General features: G+C 39.6%; 1 protein-coding gene across 2 annotated transcripts in view; it reads left to right on the forward strand.

Annotated features, from left to right (window-relative positions):
* Positions 1-22782, forward strand: part of TSPAN11 (tetraspanin 11) — a 169960-nt gene that overhangs the window by 84000 nt on the left and 63178 nt on the right. For both annotated transcript variants that reach the window (XM_043967781.1, XM_043967780.1), the window contains exon 3: positions 7574-7765. In XM_043967781.1, coding sequence (XP_043823716.1) covers positions 7574-7765 — 192 coding nt within the window. The remainder of the gene's footprint in view (positions 1-7573; positions 7766-22782) is intronic.

Below are 22782 nucleotides of genomic sequence, written 5' to 3' on the forward strand. Positions count from 1 at the left end.
TGCTCTAACTATTTTGTCATCTATTCAAGCTGTCCAAAGGGGGGGGTGGGGAAAGTAGAATGGGCTGCCTCAAGAAATAGTAAATTCCCTGTACTTGGAGGTCTTCAAGTCAAGGCAAATGACTACTTGCTTCCTTGTTGACACCTTCATATATGGGTGAAGCCAGATGGCCACCGATTCATTGCAATTCTCAAAGTTCTGTGAAAATATGAAAGATCTATACCTACTCTCTGTCCTCTTTATAGGAGGAGAGAAGAAGAAAAGTAGTATGACATAGGAGAGTCTCAAACTGGGAATCAGGCATCAAATCACTCACTCCTTAGCTGTATGACCTTGGGCAAGTTTCCTCATCTGTAAAATGGGACTAAGTATCATCCTAACAATTATAACTGGGGACAGCTAGGTGGTGCAATGGATAAAGCACTGGCCCTGGATTCAGGAGGACCTGAGTTCAAATCCAGCCTCAGACACTTGACATTTACTAGCTGTGTGACCCTGGGCAAGTCACTTAACCCTCATTGCCTCGCAAAAATTTTAAAAAAAGACCAAACAAACAAAAAACCAATTATAACTATCCAGGACTTCCAGGGTCAGAAAGCCAAGATGGCAGAGTAAAGAAAGCACTCAGCTGAGCCTTCCAGTGATCCCTTACAACTTTAAAATAATGCCTCAAATTGAATTCTGGAGTGGCAGAGAAAACTAAAGGTCAGAGTGAGACATTCTTCCAGCCCAAGAAAACTTAGAAGGTTGGAAGGACAGCTCTATGACACAGGAGTCTAAGCTAGCCCAGAATTCATGTTGATACACCAGTTGTGGGACTAGGTGGTAGCAACAGAAGCAGCAACATCGGGAGCTCTCTAGCCAGAGACAGTAAGAGGACCTGTCAACTGGTCAGAAAGAGATTACAGGGAACTCCTATGCTAGCACTAGACACAAGACATCATCCATAGTCAATTAGGAACAGCTAGGTAGCACAGTGTATCCACAGAGTGCCAGGCCTAAAGTCAGGAGACTCATCTTCCTGAGTTCAAATCTGATCTCAGACACTTACTAGCTGTGTGACCCTGAGCAAGTCACTTAACCCTGTTTGCCTCAGTTTCATCATCTGTAAAAATGAGCTGAAAAGGGAAATGGCAAACCACTATAGTACTTTTGCCAAGAAAATCCCAAATGGAGTCACAAAGAATAGGACTCAACTGAAATAACCGAACAACAACAAAAGGCAAGAAAGAGGGATGCCCTGGGAGAAGGGGGAAGTGAAAGGAAGAATAGGGGGAATTAACTCAAATAAAAGAGGTGCACAAGGAAGAGCTTTTACAGTGAAAGGGAAAATGGAAAGGGAGGGCAACACTTGAACCTCATTCACATCTAAATTGGTTCAAAGAAAAGAAAAAAATACACACACACACACACACACACACACACACACATACTCAATTAGTAATATAAACCTATCTTTCCCAACATGGAAAAGGGAAGGGGATAAAATGGGGAAAGGAGACAATAAAATGGAGGGCAGATAAAAGAAGTCAGTGCTCAGAAGCAAAATAGACTTTATAGGAGGGACAGAATAAAAAGAGAGAGAGAAGGAAAAACAGGAGAATATAGGATGAAGGTAAATAACACAGTTAGCAGCCATAACTGTGAATGTGAATGGGATGAACTCACCCATAAAACAGAATTGAATAGCAAAATGGTTTAGAAACCAGACTCCAACAATATGTTGTTTACAAGAAACACACTTGAAACAGAAAGACACACACACATAGAGTTGGAGGAGTTGGAGCAGAATCTATTATGCTTCAGCTGAAGTAAAAAAGGCAGGGCTAACAATCATGATCTCAGACAAAGCAAAAGTAAAAATAGACCTAATTAAAAGGGATAAGCAGGGAAAGTACATCTTGCTAAAAGATACCATAGATGATGAAATAATATGGGGGGGGGAGAGAGATGTACATGCATACAGGCACCAAATAACATAGCATCCAAATTCTTAAAGGAAAAGCTAAATGAATTCTGAAGAAAACAGACAGTAAAACTATACTAGTGGTGATCTCAACTTCTCCCTCTCAGAGATAGATAAATTTAACTATAAAATAAATAAGAAAGAAGTCAAGAAGATGAATAGAATCTTAGAAGAGTTAGATATGATAACCTCTAGAGAAAACTGAATGGGGATAGAAAGGAACATATCTTTTTTTTCAGCTGTAAATGAAATCTTTACAAAAATTGATCATATATTAGGACATAAAAACCTCACAACCAAATGTAGAAAAGCAAAAATATTAAAAGCACCCTTTTTAGACCATAATGCAATAAAAATTGCATTTATTAAAGGGCCATGGAAGCATAGGTTAAAATTAGTTGAAACTAAATGATGTAATCCTAAAGAATAAGTGGGCCAAAGAACAAATCACAGAAACAATCAATAATTTCATTAAAGAGAATGACAACAAGAAAACATTCCAAAATTTGTGGGATGCAGCCAAAGCAGTACTTAGGGGAAAATTTATATCTCTAAATGTATACATCAATAAAAGAGAGAAAGAGCAACTAAAAAAATCTAGAAAAAAGATCAAATTAAAAACATCGAATTAAATGCCAAAATAAAAACCCTAAAAATCAAAGGGGAGAGTAATAAAATTGAAAGTAAAAAAAAAAGTCATTGAACTAATAAATAAAAAACTAGGAGCTGGTTTTATGGGGGGGGGCAATAAAATAGATAAACCATTAGTTAATTTGATTTTTTTTAAAAAAAGAAGAAAGCCAAATTACCAGTATTAAGAATAAAAAAGGTTTCCCCCCCCAAAAAAACAAAAAAGAATAAAAAAGGTTGAATTCACCAGAAATGAAGATGAAATTAAAGCAATTATTAGGAAATATTTTGCCCAACTATATTCCAGCAAAACTGACAATCTAAGTGAAATGGATAAACATTTACAAAAATATAAATTACCCAGAATAAATAACCTTATCTTAGAAAAAAAAAATTGGTCAAGGAAGAATGTTCTTGCTGTACCTGCATAGGTGCAGGATGTCTACTGTTGAAAGCAAGTGCTTATTGGGAGGTAATTATGCAGCAAGGTAAAAATATTTTTTCCTTTTAAAAGTTGGGGTGTATGAGAAATATGAAACTGATTGGACTCCAATGTAGGGTATAAGTACTCTGTATTTTTGTTTAAGTTTTGAAATTATTATGTAAAGTAATTAAAGTTGTGTTTGTCATTTAAAAAACAATTGAACAAGCCATAAATGATCTAAGAAAAAATTCCCAGCACCAGATGCATTTACCAGTGGATTCTACCAAGCATTTAAGGAGCAACTAATCCAAATGCTCTGTAAACTTTGAAAAAATAGTTAAGAAAGAATACCATCAAATTCCTTTTATGACACAAATATGGTGCTAATACCTAAACTAGGCAGAGTAAAACCAGAGAAAGAAATTTATAGATCAACTTCCTTAATGAATATCGATTTGAGCGTTTTAAATAAAATACTATCAAGGAGATAACAACAATATATCACAAAGATCATACACTATGATCAGGTGGGATTTATACCAGGAATGCAGGGCTGAAAGCTGTGAGCATAATAAACCATATCAATAATAAAAACAACAACAATCATATAATTTTATCAATTGATGCAGAAAAAGACTTTGACAAAATACATTACCCATTCCTATTAAAAACCCTAGAAAGTACAGGAATAAATGGAACTTTTCTTAAAATGTTAAGTATGATCTATCTAAAGCCAAGAGCAAACATCTGTAATAGGAATAAACTTGATGTCTTTCTAATAAGTTCAGGGGTAAAACAAGAATGTCCATTATCACCATTATTATTCAATATTGTATTAGAAATGCTAGCTATAGCAATACACAAGTAAAAGAAATTGAACGAATTAGAATAGGCAATGAGGAAGGAAAACTATCTCTCTTTGCAGATGATATAATGGTACTTAGAGAATCCTAAAAAATCAACTGAAATTGATTGAATTGTTGAAATAATTAACAACTTCAGCAATGTTGCAGGATATAAAATAAACCCACATAAATCATTAGCATTTCTATATCCTACCAACAAAACCTAGGAGGAAGATATAGAAAGAAAAATTCCACTTAAAATAATTGCAGATAATATAAAATACTTGGGAGTCTTTCCACCAAGATAAATCTAGGGATTATATAAACACAATTACAAAACATTTTTCATACAAAGAAAGAAAGATCTAAACAATTGGAGAAATAGTAATTGGTCATGGGAAGGCCAAGCCAATATAATAAAAATTACAATTCTACTTAAATTAACTTACTTATTCAGTGCTGTAACAATCAAATTACCATAAATTATTTTATAAAGCTAGAAAAATAATAACATTCATCTGGAAGAACAAAAGGTCAAGAATACTATGGGAATCAAATTTTAAAAGGGTGAAGGAAGGTGGCATAGCAGTTCTATGTTTAATGCTGTATTACAAAGCAATACTTATCAAAACAATCTGGTACTGGCTAAGAAATAGAGTGGTGGATCAGTGGAACAGATTAAGTACACAATAAACAGTTGTAAATGACTCTATTAATCTAGTATTTGATAAACCCAAAGATCCTAGCTTTGGGGGCGAGAACTCAAGCCCTTGACAAAAATTGCTTGAAAAACTGGAAAGCAGTTTGGCAGAAAAATAGACATAGACCAAAATCTCACACTGTATACCAATATAAGGTAAAGATGGATAAAGGATTTAGACATAAAGGGTGACATCATAAGTAAATTAGGGAAGCATGAAAAAATATACCTGTCAGACCTGTGGATAAGGGAAGAGTTTATGACCAAGCAAGAGCTAGAGAGGAAGTAAAATAAATAATTTTTATTAAATTAAATCTTTTTGCCCAAACAAAACTAATGCAGCCAAAATTAGAAGAAAAAAACAGGAAAATGGTGCATGGGTAAGGGGGGAAGGGAATTTTGAAAACAAGTTTCTCTGATAAAGGCCTCATTTCTCAAATATGTAGAGAACACAAATGATAAATGGTCAATGGATATGAAAAGGAAGTTTTCAGGAAAAGGAATAAAAGCTATCAACAGTCATATTGTTTAAATGCTCTAATTTGCATTAGAGAAATGCAAATTAAAACAACTCTAAGATGCCACCTCACACCTCTCAGACTTGGAACATGACAGAAGAGGAAAATGACAAATACCAGAGGGGTTGTGGAAATATTGGATCACTCATGCACCAATAGTAGAGTTGTGAACTAGTCCAACCATTCTGGAGAACAATTTGGAACTATGCCTAAACGGCTTTAAAATTGTGCATTTGCTTTGACCCAGAAATAGCACTACTAGGTCTATATCCCAAAGAGATCAAAGAAAAGGGGGAAAGTCCTATTTGTTAAAAAAGAGAGAGAGAGAGAGAAATCATTATAACACCTCTTTTCATGGTGGCAAAAAAGAATTAGAAATCAAGGAGATTCCCATCAATTGGGGAATGGCAGAATGAACAAGTTGTCATATAAGATTGTGATGAAGTGCTGTTGAGCTATAAGAAATGATGAGCAGAATGGTTTCAGAAAAACATGGGAAGGCTTAGATGAACTCATGCAAAATGAAGTGAGCAGAACAAGGAGCACATTTTGCAATAATAATATTCTTTTTTTTTTTGTGGGGCAATGAGTGTTAAGTGACTTACCCAGGGTCACACAGCTAGTGTCAAGTGTCTGAGGTGAGATTTGAACTCAAGTCCTCCAGAATCCAGGGCTGGTGCTTTATCCACTGCTCTACCTAGCTGCCCCTGCAATAATAATATTCTAAAGATGATCAACTGTGCAAAACTTAGCTTCTCTGATCAAGATAAGGTCCTATGATGAAAAATGCTATCCATCTCCAGAGAGAGCACTGATGAACTCTGAATGCAGATTGAAGCATACTTTTTTAAACTTTATTTTTCTTGTTTTATGTTTATGTGTTTTCTTTTGTGACATAACTAATATGGAAACATGTTTTGCACAACTTCATATGTATAATCCATATCAAATTGCTTGCCTTCTCAAGGATTGGGGAGGAAGAAGAGAAAGGGACAGAACTTGGAATTCAAAAAAAATTTAAATTCATGTTTAAAAAAATTTTAAATATAATTTGGAAATACTTAATAAAATATATTTCAAAAAATAAGTATAGTCATCTAAAAAGTATGCTGCCTTGAGAGTTACACAGGAGGCCTTCAGGTAGAAGCTGAATGTATCACTTTTCAAGTATATTGTAGAGAGGATTGTTGGTTGGGCACTTGCTAGACAAGATGGTCTCTGAGATCTGTTCCAATTCCAAGATTCTGTGTTATGAAGCCCAATGTGATTTGCAAACTTGATATCATTATCAAATATTAGAGCTCTAGGGGGCAGCTAGGTGGCGCAGTGGATAAAGCACCGGCCTTGGAGTCAGGAGGACCTGAGTTCAAAGCCGGGCTCAGACACTTGACACTTACTAGTTGTGTGACCCTGGGCAAGTCACTTAACCCCAATTGCCCAGCAAAAACAAAAACAAAAACAAAATATTAGAGCTCTAAGGAATCTCAGAGATCATCTCATCTAATCCTCTCATTTTTTACAGGTGAGGAAAGTGAGCCCAACAAAGTTAGTTGGCTTGCCTGATGTCACCTATCTATTAAATAAAAGAGCTAGGATACAAACCCAGCTCTTCTTCAAAGGTCTTCCTACCACCAGGTGGACGTCACTGTTCCCAGCAATCAGATGAGTAGGACAGATAGACTCTGTTCTCATTTGTTAATTTAGACTTTAAAGAGTTCATACCAGGGACAGCTAGGTGGCGTAGTGGATAAAGCACCGGCCCTGGATTCAGGAGGACCTGAGTTCAAAATAGGCCATAGACACTTGACACAAGCTGTGTGACCCTGGGCAAGTCACTTAACCCTCATTGCCCTGCAAAAAAACAAAACAAAGAGTTCATCCCATGAGCCTACTGGGCTGTTGATGCCTGCCTTTGTGCCCTATGTCTTGCCTGCCCATAAGCCTAATCCCTATTTTCAGCCTAACCTGGGCCAGTCTGGTAGTTCAGGTTTGGGACTGTAACAAAAAGAGATGCTCACAGTCTAGATAAGAGTTAGCAAAATCAAGTTTATCTAGCCAAAACATGGCAAGACTATCCAGCAAGGGTTCAGCACCTATTCCCCTGGCTGTGGCTTCCCTGCTTCTATAATTGTCATTGTCAAGGAAGGAGTTCCTGACTTCTTCAGCAATAGGTTTTATACTTAAGTGCCACCTGGATGCTATATTGATGATTCAAACCTTAGTCCCCTGGACCAATTAAGTCTCGAGATTGGTTTCAATATCTTTTTTTTATAGTGATTCTTGCTATTATTTTATTATCTTCCTTTTAGAGATGAGTTATTTAGGACTTGGAAAGATCAATTAGTTTGCCTATGATCACAGAGTTTTGAAATATCAGAGATCATATTTTAAGGAAAGAGCTCATCTAGCATGCACAGGCAGGAATCCCCTGTAGATACTACTCCTACAACCCCTATAACCCTCACCTTATTGCCTCTCTTTCTCCCCTAGGTGGGTGGAGCAGCTGTCCTGGCTGTGGGCACCTGGACCCTGGTGGAGAAAAGTGGCTACCTGAGCATCCTGGCCTCCAGCACCTTTGTCACCTCTGCCTACATCCTCATCTTTGCAGGAGCTCTGGTGATGATGACTGGTTTCCTGGGATTCTGTGCTGTCCTCAGGGAGCAAAAGAGCTGCCTCTCCACAGTGAGTGCCTGGTTGTTCTCTTCAGTCTAAGGTGGGAAAATTCCATCAAAGGCCATTGAATCATAGCTGAAGTTTAGAACCATAGGCTCTGGGAAGGGACCTTAGAGATCATCTAGTTTACACACCTCATTTTACAGATGAGGAAACTGAGTCCAGGAAGAGCAACGTGGCCCAAGGTCACAAAAGCACTAAATGGTGGCACCAGCAACCTTGGTCTTTTACCTCTAAATCCAGTGGTCTTTCCACTATGCCAACTTCAGTCTCTTAAAGACTAACTAACCAACCTGGGAACTTTGCTGCAATAAAGATGCAACCTGCCTAAAGTTACATGGGGGCAGATTGGTGATGCAGAGGATAGGATGCCAGGCCTAGAGTCAGGAAGGCTCATCATCTTCCTGAGTTCAAATCTGACCTCAGACACTACTTAGCTGTGTGATCCAGGGCAAGTCACTTTAAGCCTGTTTGCCTCAGTTTTCTCATCTGTAAAATGAACTGGAGAGGAAAATGGCAAACCCCTCCACTATCTTTGCCAAGAAAACCCCAAATGGGGTAAGTAAGAGTCAGACATGACTGAACAATTAATGCTTTTTATCGATGTTCCTTCTCCACAGTGTAGGGCTGTCAGGCTGAAATTAAACATCTTTTCCTTAGAGAAACAAACCAGTTCCTCTGTGATCTTATGCCTCTGCCTTCCCTACCCTTGATCCGTGCCAAGGTTTTGCCTTCATAGAATAGCCAGCAAAGCTGGAACGAGGGGTAAGCATGATGGGTGATTGCCTAGAGCCCAACATGCAGAAAGGGACAAATAAGAGATTCCTTTTTATATGATCTTATATAAGTTCACATATTTTAATGCCTCCTTTCTCCATGACGTTTAGATACACTTAGATAATCCATCACATGTAATAATAAAGGTTCAAAGCCTCCAGTATTATGCAAAAGACACAATTTTCTTTTTTTGTTGTTGTTTTTGTTCTTTTGGTGAGGCAATTGAGGTTAAGTGACTTGCCTAGGATCAGGCAGCTAGTAAGTGTAAAGTGTCTGAGGCCGGATTTGAACCAGGTCCTCCTGAATCCAGGACCGGTGCTCTATCCTCTGAGCCACCTAGCTGCCCCTCAAAAGACACAATTTTCAAGCCTACCTTTATTACCTTACCTTGCCTAGTGCTGCATCCCAGATCTGCTGGTCAGTCCCTCTCCCCTTGTAATTTATAAAAAGATTCCTCTTTTGGGCAGCTAGGGTGGTGTAGTGGATAAAGTACCAGTCCTGGATTCAAGGGGACCTGAGTTCAAATCTGGCCTCAGACACTTGACACTTACTAGCTGTGTGACCTGGGCAAGTCATTGCCCCACAGAAAAAAAGATTCCTCTTTCATTGAAATAAAAAGGGAGAGAAGGAATCAATTGGCAAATATTTCTGGGCTACTTAGTACATTCTGGGCACCAAGCAAGGCTCCCGGGGGAAGACAAAGATGAGGAGCTAAGAATCATAGACTAATAGCATGTTCGTTCTGAAAAGTACCTTAGAGATCATGAAATGGAACTCCCCCCCTGCTCCATCTCCCCATAATAGAGGTAAGAAAATTTGACCTAATCAGGGGAATTGATTTGTTCAAGGTCAAACATACATGTAAAGCTAAATAACAACAGATGACAGCATGTAAGAGGTTAGGTCTTGTGATGCTACATGATTAATTGCTGGGGAATTTGTATGGTAAGTGCAATGAGTTCAAAGAAAGGAGCAAATACTATGGACCAGAGTAGTCTGGCATAGAGGTCATATAATCTGAACAGGGACATGGAGGATCATAATAACTCCTCACCAGTCCCCAGCTATGGGTGAGAAGCCAGAGGAAGAAGGTAAGAGCGATGGATAAAGGGAAGGGAGAATCTTATTGTCGCTGTGCTCTGCCTGCTAAAAATTGATATCATTTGTTATGTTGTGAATATATCCTAGGGCTTGTTTATCTCCTCTTTGGAAGGGATGATCAATTCAACTCTGAAGGACTGGGCCAAGGTATGGGAAACACATGCTTTGTGGTCCTTTGTTCACTAGCATCCTCCCTTACCCACTCCAACCTCATGACCACGACCAACCCCATTCATTTGCAGCAGAGCTACCTGATGACAGGGAAACCAATTCCCTTGGGCAAAGCTAACAGGGACATCACCTGTTACCATGAAATTCAGAGCCCCTGGTGACCAATAACTCAAGGCCCCTATCATTTTCTTCTGAAATGCAGGTGTGCAATGGATCCCTCCTCTTCACTAAAGTCTGCTAGATCCTGGCTTGCAGGGCCATGCTTTGGGAGATTGGAGCTCAGTAGAGACTACAGCACTTGATTCAGCTGCTGAGTCAGACCCTCTGGGATCTCCCTCCTCTCTCCGCCTTGCAATCTAACAGAGGGACGAGACTTGTGCAAACTCAATATCTCTAAAGTAACTAGTAAATTGTTTCTCAGCAGGCAGTGAGGAAAAAACAGATGTGTGCACTTGGCAAATTCAGACTTTGGTTCAAATCCATTCCACTTAGGGCTCCTGCAGGCAGATGCCTTATGCTGTCTCCTGTCTTCCACTGAGGGCACCAGGATCCTTGGAGGGGCAAATTGACTCCATAAAGTTGCCAAGGCAACTGAAGTCCCAGTTATACTTGGAATGTGAGAGCAGGGCAGCTTCAGGAGCTTGGGATGTGAAAGGAAGGTGGCTTCAAGAAACAGTCTGATAAATCTGGAAAAGGGAAGGCAAAGGGGGTGGGGGCATAAAGGATATTATACTAAGGGCAGTGGCCTTGCCAGCGACAAAACAAAAAGACCTACACTGGGAGTGATTCAGCCTAGCCACAAAAATACCTTCCTGAATGGCCTGGGAAGGAGGAAACCTATTGACTTACCATGTGAACTTGTAAAAAGTCCTCCCCTTGGTGTACCCCCCTTTCCCTCATTCTTAAATTGGGAATGATAATCCTTTGGGTTGGTGGTGATGGAAGTGAAATAGCAGAGGGGAAAGACACTGGAATCTGGTCCCACATTTCATTTGTTATTGAACTTACTGGACCCATAGTTTTTCCATCCAAAAAAGTGGGCAATATTATAATACTCACACTGTCTGCCTCACAAGACTGTTTTAAGGAAAATGCTTTTGTAAGTCATAGATGTTTTATACCCATGAGCTATTATTGTTATTTAGAAGATGGAGAACATTGAATAGGTGGAAATTCTTTGGAAAAGGGATGGAGAAACTTAAGGCAGCATGCTTCTTTTTTTTTTTTTTTTTTTTTGGTGAGGCAATTGGGGTTAAGTGACTTGCTCAGGGCCACACAGCTAGTAAGTGTTAAGTGTCTGAGGCTGGATTTGAACTCAGGTCCTCCTGACTCCAGGGCCAGTGCTCTATCCACTGCACCACCTAGATGACCCTGGTAGCATGCTTCTTAATAACTAAGTATCCGCTGGTGTTCATGATGCATCATGGAAATGTCATCTTGGGGAAGCCCTGAAACCCAAGATCTCTGCTCCATTTACCAAGAACCCCCTTCTGATTCTTCTTCTAAGCATTCCCTTCTACATTTTCTTCTTACAGTGAGACATCGTCACCCTCTGTGTGAGTCTTAACTAGAGATGTTGACTCTTTGTGTGGTTCTCCCCTTTCATCAGTCACAGGATGACAGCATCACAAAGTGTCCAAGCTAGAAGGAAACTTAGAGACCATTTACTCCAAAATTCTCAGTGAACAAATGAGGGCTCTGGGCTCACAGGACAACCCAAGGACACACAGCTAGTAAATGGATGGCAGTTTTTTAGCTGAGCTTTCCTAACCCCAGAGTCACCTGCAGATACTGAACAAGGGGGAAGAGAAAGTATAAAGGAGAATGGCGAAGGTTGCCATCTTTGTTGCTATCCTTTATCCTAGAGATCCAGGATAAGATATATACACATGCACACACAAGATCAGCTAACCCGCTGGTGTTAGACTAAAATGGAGCAGAAATGTAGTCTAGATATAGAGGCTACTAAATAGTACAAAAAAGATCTCTGCAGGTTCAATATTGATACCAAAGACACATGATCTATATTCTATTAAATTTATATTTATTTTATTAAATGTTTCCCAATTACATTTTTTAATTTTCATATTTAACACCATACAAAACATATTGCCAAAGAAATATTTCATAGAGATAGACAAAATAATAACAAAATTCACTTACAGGACCCAAATATCTAGACTATCAAGGGAAATATTAAATAAAAGTAAGAATGAATGGGGAATAGCAATTACCAGTCTGAAATAATACTATTAAGCAGTAATCATCAAAACTACTTACCAGGACTTAACTACTACAACTAGTACAAAACAATTTAAAAATTAAAAAGTCAATCAGTGAACAGATTAAACAAGGATAAATAGGAAGTTATTGAAGTAATAAACCCAGCATTCAAAAATCATGAAATGAAGAAATAATTTATCATTCACCTCCTGAAAGTAACCCCCAAAACAAAAGGCCAAGGAATACCATAGCCAAAATTCAGAGCTCCTTCATCAAAGAAAAACTACTGCAAAAATTCAGAAATAAAGAGTTCAAGTACCAAGCAAGCATAAACAGAATCACACAAGACCTGGCAGCTTTTTCTATGAATGAAAAAAGATATTGGAATAAAATATTCCAAAAGGAAAAAGATGCAGACCTAGAGCCAAGATTAATTTACCCTGAAAAGCTGAGTATAATCCTAGAGGAGAAAATGAAACTTTAAGAATTTTAAAGGATTTCTGATGAGAAAACTAGAGCTAAGTAAGAACTATGGAATATAAACACAAGGTAAATTTATAAAAAAAATCTACAAAGATAAATTTATTTGAGTAATTGGAGAGGGGGTCCAATTACATTTTAATCTACATTTTATTTCTCCACTATCTGGAAGGGATGGTAAATTCAACTCTGAAGGACTGGACAGGGCCAAAGTGTGGGAAATATATGATAGGTTGTCCTTTGTTCACTGGGATCCTCCATGACCACCTCAACCCCCTGCTCATTTGTAATAGGGTTGCTTGGTGATAGGGAAACCATTGTCTGTTCCCTTGGGCAAAGCTAATGCTCTCTGGTTCCAGAGGCATTATTGAGATTGTTGGCCTGTGGGCCAAGTTTCATCAGAAACCTGTTATAGACCAGGGATTACTTAGAGTCAGTGATCATGGATGGGGAAAAAAACCACAATAATTTCAATACAGTTGGTCTCCTTAGTAATCTTGTGTATTTTATTTTATGCATTTAAAAACATTAACCTGAGAAGGGGTCCATAGGCTTCACCATACTGTCAAAAGGGTTCATGACCTCCTCCCAAAAGGTCAAGACCCCTTGATCTAGACCAAATCCTCAGGGAAAAATCCTGAATCTCAAAGAAATGAAGTGACTTGACCAAAAGTTAATAGCAGAACCCATGTCCTAGGTTAGTATTATATGCATATTTTGATACTGAACAGAAACTCTCACTTTAGGGTTGTACAAGACTCCTTCCACCCTTCCCTGATGTAGTTTTTCCTCCTTCTCTAAAGATTTACCTAAATTCACCTCCTTGCCATACACATCAACTTTCCTGTGCCTTCTCAATATCCTCAAACAGCCACATTAGAGAAGCAATAGTTTGAAATGGAGGAAAGGGGAAATAACATATGTATATACACACACATGCATGGGCACATACACACACACACACACACTGTGCTAAGAAAATAGAGAGACAAGGGGGGCACAGAAGTAGATGCAAGTTCCAGGATCCTAAAATTAGAGTCGTTGGCATTCCTAACATTCCTTTCCTCTCCTTTTCATTGCCCACCCTCTGGAAGAGGTACTAATGAGCAAATAAACTAACCTTAGGGAGAAAACAGGGGAAGAAACAAATGGACAAGAATAATCATGACCTGAATCATTGAGCTCTGGAATAATTGTGTAATTTGGGGGAAATTATCTTCATAGACTCATAGATTTTCATAGTGAAGTGACTTTAAAAATCATCTCTATGTGGCAGTAAAACTAAAGCCTAAATCTGCCATTAGTCATGAGACCTTGGGCATGAAGTCCTCTGAGTCCTGCTTCCTTCATACCCAAAACAAAATGTTATGGGCCCATGGCACCCCAGAAGTTCTCTGGGGCACATCAAAGAACCTTTTCCTTGAGAAACTAAACCAAAGGACAAACACACCTAAAGAGATAAGTGGAACCAGATCAGACTGAGCTAGCTTCTGGACCTCCACCCTTCATTCTAGTAGTCTCCCTCAACCCTGGGGAGATAAGTTTAGGTGTGGCTGCTTCCTTTGTGTCCTGAGGAGATGGCTTGAGATCTGCAGCCACCCCTCACCCATTTCCTCCAGCCACCACCAGTGGGGGATGGTCCTCCCTCACTAAAGGAGCTTTCCATAGTCAGATGGTCACCCCCATCAGTCCTCTATAAAAGTACCTGCCAGTCTCCTGCTTGAGAAGATTGGTATCTCAGAGCCACATGCTTTGTGCCATGCCTCTCTCCCCATGAGAAGTCCAAGGATTTCTCTTGGTTTCCCTTCCCTTCCCTTCCTCAGCCCCGAAATAAACTACCATCTTATTCTAATTGCTTTTGTGTGCAAGGGGGTGTAATTCTTTAAAGAGCAATTCCTAAGAACCCTAAACCCCATACCCCATTTTCCCCATGACAAAAGGAACTGGACTCTATGTTCTCTAAGGTCCCTTCCAGTGTGAGCATTCTGTTTCTTCACGAAGTGACTTGCCTGAGGTGATAACAAGTTAGTGGCCAAGCAAGGACTAGACCCCATGTCTGACTGCCAGCATGGTTTTTTCATTCTATCAGATTCATTAATTATTTAAACTGAGAAAGTAGGTATAAAAATGTACTTGGACAAAATTAAAAATGAACTCAAAAGACCAGACTTCTATCTAGGGCCACATTAAGATGTTCTGTAACTGAAGTTCCCTCAATGATTTTATTTCTTCCTTCCTTTGATGACAAACTTTCTTTCCAAATCCTCATGGGACAATGCTCAACATCCAGAAGGCAGCAGAAAAGATGAGCAACAAATCCCAACAATTGTAAACTACTTTACCCTTAGAGTAGGAGAAATGTGTAAAAGAGAAATGTGTGATGTGCTTCCAGTTTGGTTAAGGATGAGATTAGCTAATCCAATGTTAAAATATGGAAAGAACATGACACTAACAAGTTGTATGTGGGTTCTAGTCCTCTCTCTATTACTAATTTATGATATAACCTTTAGCAAATCACAAGCATAGATTACTTGAGCTTGAAGGGACTTTGTCTATTGTCTAGTCATATTCTCTCATTTTGTGATTTTTGTAAAAACCTTTTGAATTTTACTCATTAAGGGCAGCTAGATAACCTCTTACTTTTTTGGAAGGTGCAGTGGGGAGCTTTAGAGCTTGAACAATCATCAGAGATGCTGCATCCCAGGTCATCACCAGTCATCTTGACTTTTGTCTTGCCACTGGACTTCAATGACTCAGGAAAAGAGAGTGAGGCTGACAACTTTGTGAAACTCTGACTCACTTAAATACAACTCACTAGCAAGTCAAGACATCACCCCATGATGTCACCGGTCCACTTTGAAAACAAAGGACAAACAACAACTTTCTCAATCTGTAAATAAGGACAATGAGGCCCTGAGAAGGGACAAGATATAGATTGTCCAAAATCACAGCTAATGGCAGAATCGTAACCGTCAATCTTCGGAGGGAGTTGGCCATAAGAAATACTTGTGAAAACAGCCAAAGACTAGCAAATACATAGATCAGGGAAAAATTTTCAGTAACATGCCTAGGATAAACAGTTTCTCTTTTTCGCCATAGTCAAGAAACCACTATGGCATCCAGATGGGAATCTGGATGGTACACCCCATCTCACCCCAAGACTTGCACTTTCAGGTTGTAGGTTGGGCTCCCCAGAGAGATGACTATTACCTCATATTCAAAGTATCCTGTGGGTGAATACGCTTAAAACCATAGTTCATGACTTTCAATGGTGTTTACTTTCAATAGACAGTCAGCAAACACAATTAGTTCAAAGCAAAAACATGTACAAAGAAGATATGACAAGACTAGCTGCAAAACATTCTCTCCATAAACATGGATCCTGCTTTCTCAAAAATAAATGCAGTGTCAGTGTGGGCATAAACTTAGGTTATACTGGTGTGGTAAAACCCAGAAGTTTTAGCTGAATCATTTGAGAGTTGAGCGCATGTTACTGAAGCGGCTTTTGAAGGACCGCCCTTTTTGGGAGGAGACCACGACGAACATCGGTGCACCTGCTGCTGCCCAAGAGCGTGGCCAAGCACACTGTACTTCCGGGATGCCAACTTAAAACTGAGAGTGAGAATGGAAGTTCACTCTCTGGCTCACACACTCTGGTTCTGAGCTTAGCGGTAACAGCACACGCTTTTGGTGATCGGCTCTGGTTCTCGGCCTGGCAGGCAGTTTTGGGATTCAGTGAGTTTTATAAAAGAATATAGACTAAGCTTAGATCTAAAATTATTCATTTGTATTTCTACTTTCCTATTTCCCTAATCGGTATCACCTGTTTGTTGTCTAATTAATTCCCAAACAATAAAAGCTGATCCCTCACTGATTAAAGCTCAGAGGCTTCTTTTTCTTAGTGGTCTGGGAGATATATAATAAGGGAAAAGTTAAAGGGGGAATTTAATGCTCGTATATCCAATTTTAAATCTTACACTGGGAGTGAGGTATGCAGCCAAAGCTGTTCTTGTGCCATAGGGTGCCTATCTACTTTCCATTCTTGTGATATCCTCATGCTGTTCTCTACACGGGACACAGCATCTTCACTAGGCAGGCCACTCAATTGGGGTCACTGGGCCTTAATAGCCCAACTCCTGATTGTCAGAGATAATGTGCTCTGGAATCCACCATTGGATGGCTTCTCTGCTGCCAAATGTCACACTCCTTGGAATTAACTCCACTAACTCACTCTGTCTCTGTTCTCTGTCTTGTCTATGCAAAAGAATGGCAAAGTTCTCTAAGAATCCTATCAGGAAATTGAAAGCTCAGAATGAGCTGACACTGGTGAGAAATGGGACAAGTGTATTGAGGGAAAGGGGAAGATCAAAGAAAGAAAAGAGCTATTACATGGAGTAGAGGGTGTGATAATAGGTGATAAAAAGAATGCAGAGTTAATAGACTCATTATTATTTTACTTCTCTTTTTTCTGCTAAGGAAAATATCTTAGGGATGGAAAGGACAAAACAAAATTGGCTAAGAGGGAGTTGAAGCCCAAGAGGGAGTAGATAGAATGGAAGCACTGATCTGCTCTTGATGAAATCAAGTCACAAGACCCAGTGAGCTTGATTTCAAATCCTGATCAAATTTATTATTAAAGAGATAGTTAGTGAATATATACATATATATATATATATATATATATATATATATATATATATATATATATAAGAAAGCAGTAACCACAAAAAGTTGGTATGGCTTCATCAAGAGCAGGTCATGTCAGACTGACACTATTTTTTTCTTGATAGGATTATTAAACCAGTAGAGCAGTCAATTTAACAAAGTCTCTTGCTAGTCTCATGGGAAAGATGAAGAATTGTTAGGAGTGACTGAATGGCTAGATGTGAAGTGAAGTCATTAATGGCTTTGATCCCCTCCAAGGTGGTCACTGGTGGAGGGCCTCAGGGATCTTTGCTCTGCGGTGTTTAACATTTTTATCAATTACTTGTAGAAAGGTATGTTATTGCTGTTCAGTCATGTCCAACTCTTCATGTCCCCATTTGGGGTTTTTCTTGGCAAGGAAATTGGAGTGGTTTGCCCTGTCCTTTTCCAGCTCATTTTACAGTTGAGGAAACAGAGGCAAATAGGGGTAAGGTGACTTGTCCAGGGTCACACAGCTAATAAATTTCTGAAGCCAGATTTGAACTCATGAAGATGAGTCTTCCTAACTCTAGGCCCAGCATTCTATCCACTGCACCACCCAGCTGCCCAGTAGTAAAATATAAATGGCATGTTTAACAAATTTGCTAATGTCATAGAGGAGGCATAGCTAACACCCTAGATGACAGTCGGGATTCAAAAATTCTCAACAGGGCAAAATGTTGAGTCAAACTAATAGGCTGTTAAACTCATACTTGCCGGCAAAAAATCAACTTCACAAATACAAAGTAGGAGAGATGTGAATAGACAACAGATCATCTGAAAAACAAATCTGGGGCTTTCAGTGGGCTGCTAGTTCAATATGAGTAAACAGTGTGAAATGACAGTCCAATAAAGCTAATGGCATCTTAAGCTGCATTGAAATTCATAAGGTCAGGAAGCCTTAGGAAGATTTATAATCTTCCTAGTGTCTCAGAAAGCTGGAGTTTGGCTTTACCAAATCCACCCAAATCAGACCATATCAGAAATGCTGTGTCCAGTTCCATGAACCACATTCTAGGTAGGAAGAGTGTCCAAAGGAGTACAACCGAAATGGAGAGAGACTCTAAGGTCCTTCCATATGAGGATCTGATGGATGACCTGGGAGGGGTGTTTAACATGGAGATGAGAAGACTTGGGGAGGACCTGTGAGAAAGAAAAAAGAGCAAAGATCTCAGAGCTATGACAGATTCATGCTGACTTTCTTCATCTGATCCTTTCCCCAAAAAGCAGCCGCACCCTCTTGGCTTGCCTGCAGCCCCTCAGAGTTACTTCGCCCAGAAGGAATATATATTAGGGAACAAGAATAGTACATCAGAGCTGGTGCTGAAATGATGATCAGCTCAGCTTCTACCATCGACAGAGGAGAGAAAGAGAATGGGATTTAAATTATTCACACCAGATCTTTTTTAGAGTCAGTGGTGCAAGGGAGGCCAGATCATTTAGCCCACCAGAGCCCAGGGCCGAGGCTGTGACAGATGCTATCCTGATCAAAGGGGAAAGATATTTTTAGGTCATGATCCACACTTTGAACACAGACACCTGGGGCCTCTGTCTCTTTTCCCAAATGATGAATGGTTTGGGGTAATCAAGATCTGAGTCTCTTTTAGAGTTGGGTTGGTTTTTTTTAATTATTTTTAGGGACATAGAACTCTAGAAAGCAGATTTTTAAAGGGAATGAACAGAAAATGGTGAATTCCTCAGTCAAATTAACTACAGTTTTCTCATAGGAGAAAAGGTCTAGAAATGAAGGAAACAATTCCCTTCACTATGAATTGGGAAACCAATATTGTAGCGGCCACTTGCTGCTGTCAAGCCATGTACATCCTCAAACTAATCACTTAATCTCTCTATGCATTGACATCTCAGTTTTTAAAATGAAAATAATGGTATCTAATCCTTTTCTTCAGTGACATATAAGGATTAATTTGAAAGGTCTTTTAGGACCTAGAAGAAAAAGCATTACATTATATAAGGATAAGCTAATGAACAAAAAAATAAAATCTTCCCAAGTAACTTTAGAAGTTACTGGTTCCAAGGCTCCACACAATGCAGGAAGGCCCTCTTTAAGCTTCCTGACTTGTGGTCATCTGGCCCAAAGATTTTTAAACTGTAGGTTTTGACCCTCTATGGGGTCATGTAACTGAATGTGGGGGTCGTGAAAAATTTGGCAACAATAAAAAGTTATGTATACCAATTTTATATACCTATATAAAGTGGGTCATGTAAAAATTTCTCTGGCGAAAAGTTTAAGAAGCCTTGTTCTAGCCTATATTTGAACTAGCATTATTGGCATTACTGCACTCCTTTAAAAAAGCGCTTCTTAAACAGAAATATTATTAGTATCATCATCATCAATGTTATTGGATCAGTGTCTACCAGAGTTCTCTCTTCCTTCACCCTTCACCCCAACATGAGTTAGGCTGAATTTTCCCTAAAAGGTGATAAAGCTAAGATTTGATTGACCTGGAAGTGGAACAAAATTTGAGCCGTTCTTCCTTTGAGTGGCTTCCTAATTAGCTAAGGGCATAAAAACTGTCCCACCCTGAGGAAGTTAGATTGCCCATTGGTTATTACACCAGCCCTGAAGTCAGGAAGACCTGAATTCAAATTCAACCTCAGATACTTAGTGTACCCTGGGCAAGTCACTTAATCCCAGTTTTCTTTAAAAAAAAAAAAAGTCAGGAAGACCTGAGTTCAAAAAGTCCCACACAACCTTTCTGTACCTTTCTGACTTGGTAGATATCTTAAGACCAAGCACCATACATTGCCCATCTGATCCATTTCCTTGAAAAAATAAGGGAGCTGTGCCTAGCAAAGCTAAGTGCTTATTGAACAGTATCACTATGTTAGGAATAAGTAAATCTTTTGTTAACTGTTCAGTGACCTATGTTTGAGTTCCTTACTTCATCCTAACATAGAACCTGGACAGGGTACTGGCATGAAGGTAGCCCAACTCAAGTTCTTATGCCTAGGAACTCTGCTCAGCTCTTAGAAGGGCTCACATGCTCTCCATCCAGAAACGTGCCCCTTACTGACAATAAAAGAACCTGGTCAGAGGTCAATCAACAAGGCTCCTTAAAATGCACAGGAAATGGGGAAGTGAGGCAGGGCTGACTAGGTAATCTTCATTTTCCCTATATTTTTTTTCCTTCAACTCTTGTTTGTTTCTGCTCATTCCTTGTGCTTCTTTCTTTTAGACGAAGTCCTTTTTTCTTTAGGCTTGGTCTACTTCCATCTTTCCCACAGGCAAATCATCCTCAGACCCCATGCAAAACCACAGCTGCATGCTGCTAGAAAGCAGAAACAGCCTTCCATCAATGGTCCTTTGCTTCTGCCAAAGTCTATTTAGTCTCTTCTCTTTGTTCTCTAATATGAGACCTCCCCCACCCCCGTCTCAGTTGTCCCAGGATGTTGAGACAATGTCTCCTACCCCCCAAACTCCTTTTGCAGCCTCTACCTTCCGGTGACCTTGGAATTGGACTCGAGTTATGGAAACTGTTTCCACCCTGACTAGTCCAGCCTGGAGAAGCGAGACCATCAAGTTCTTCTATTTAGGCATAGATAGAAGTGCCTGCACCAACAAGCTAAAATCCTAGATCTCCCCACATGGAAAAGATAGTGCTGGGCTGGCCCATTACCACTGGACCCTGGGAATCTGAGGCCTTAGTCTGACTTCTGATGGCAATCTCAATGAAATCTACTGGCTAGTCCTCAGCACATCTCTCCCAATTTGAACTTCACACCAGGGATACAGGGGAGCCCATTAGTCTAGTCTCCATTCCAGAAAAACAGCTCATATCCTTTGGTATCAACCCTGGGATGGCTGCCTATGCCAGGTGGTCCCATAGCCATCTGGCCCCTCATAGGATACCAGAATCTGGAAGTAGCCCATGTGCTATGCTCAGGGAGAAGCTGTTGTTCAGTGACTCTTAAAATGAGCACCTGATGTTCCCATACCTCTTCCTTCAAACACGCTACTACCCTTTTCCATCCCTCCAAGGTCATTGGAAAAGGAGCTGCTTCCATGATATTATGTTACTGTCATAAACCCATTAATAATCATGCTGCTGCCATTTATCTCTTTCATCAATCAATAAACATTTATGAAGCATCAACTTGTAGCCCAGAATTGTGCTAGGCACTGGGGGACACAGGGTCAAAAATGAAACAGTCCCTACCCTCAGGGAGGTTACATTCTTTTAGAGGAGACAGTGTGTACAGCATGTATAGGGTAGCACTCCTATGGACCATCCCCCATAACTTGTACTGACAGATTGAGTCCCCTAAGGCATGATCCATTCACTAAGATCCAAGATATCCTATGAATTTGCATTCCTAAACCTATAAATCATAGCCCCCACCTGTATGTTTACTTTGACTTTAGTCAACCAGAGGACACAATTAGCTCAAAGTAAAGGCATTTACTTAAGAACTGTAGCAACAAAGCATCTCCCCCATAAACCTGGGGAACAATCTCTCACAAATACACAGTATCAGTGGGAAAAGTGCATGGACATAGATTTTAAAAGTAGACAAGCACACACACAGGAAACACAGTGGCCAACTCGTACCTCAAATGCTGCTGAGTTGCAAGGGCACTGAAGTCCTCACACTGGTCCCACTGACTCAACTCAGCACTGCCCCATTGGATCTCACTGCATGCTTCTCTGATAAATGGTACTTTACTGCTTGGCTACAGTCATAACACTTCCAGCTTTGGGCTCAACTGAAATCCTGGTCTATCAATCAAGCAATCAATAAACATTTATTGAGTCCCTATTACATGCAGGTTCTATGCTAAGTGCTGGGAATACAAAAAGAGGCATAAGACAATCCCTGCCTTTAAAGAGCTTACAGTCTAATGTGAGACATGCAAACAATTATATATAAACCAAACTATATACAGGATAAATAGAAAATAATTAGCAGAGGGAGGGCACTGGAATTAAAAGGGGTTAGGGAAGTGGTCTAGTGCAAAGTTTCTTAAACTCTGGGTTGCAAACCCCTATGAGGTCATATAACTGAATGTGGGAGTTGAGAAAATACCTATTTTATATATCTATATACCTGGGTTCAAGTAAAAAATTCTCAGGTGAAAAGGGTCATGAGTGGAAAAAGTTTAAGAAGCCCTGGTCTGGTATACTTTGTGTTTATTCCCCTCCCTCTTTCCCTTCCTCCTTCCCTGTGCATCAGTTACCTAAGGTGGACAGTCAGGGTCTTGAAAGGGCAATCTTACAACTTGCCAATACAGCAAGAAAAAAACTTAAAGGGGCACCATCTCTTTGTCTCCATTACCAGCCTCTTACTCCTTGTTATTCCAACAAGCAAATCAGGGCTCTCAATTACTAATAATTACTGATTCATTACTTATTAATATTAACAATTATTTTTCTTTATCAAGAATGGATAATTAAGACTATCCATTAATAATTAGTTATTATTATCCCTTGGTTATAAATATTAATAATTATTCATTATTAATGAATAATTATTCATCAAGATCCCTGGTTTGCTTGTTGGAAACATAGGTTAGGAGAGGCAGGTAATGGAGGCAAGGAGATGGTGCCCCTTCTAGGCTTTCCGTGTTCTCG

The sequence above is a fragment of the Dromiciops gliroides genome, chromosome 5 (assembly GCF_019393635.1).
Source record: "Dromiciops gliroides isolate mDroGli1 chromosome 5, mDroGli1.pri, whole genome shotgun sequence".
Taxonomy (NCBI): domain Eukaryota; kingdom Metazoa; phylum Chordata; class Mammalia; order Microbiotheria; family Microbiotheriidae; genus Dromiciops; species Dromiciops gliroides.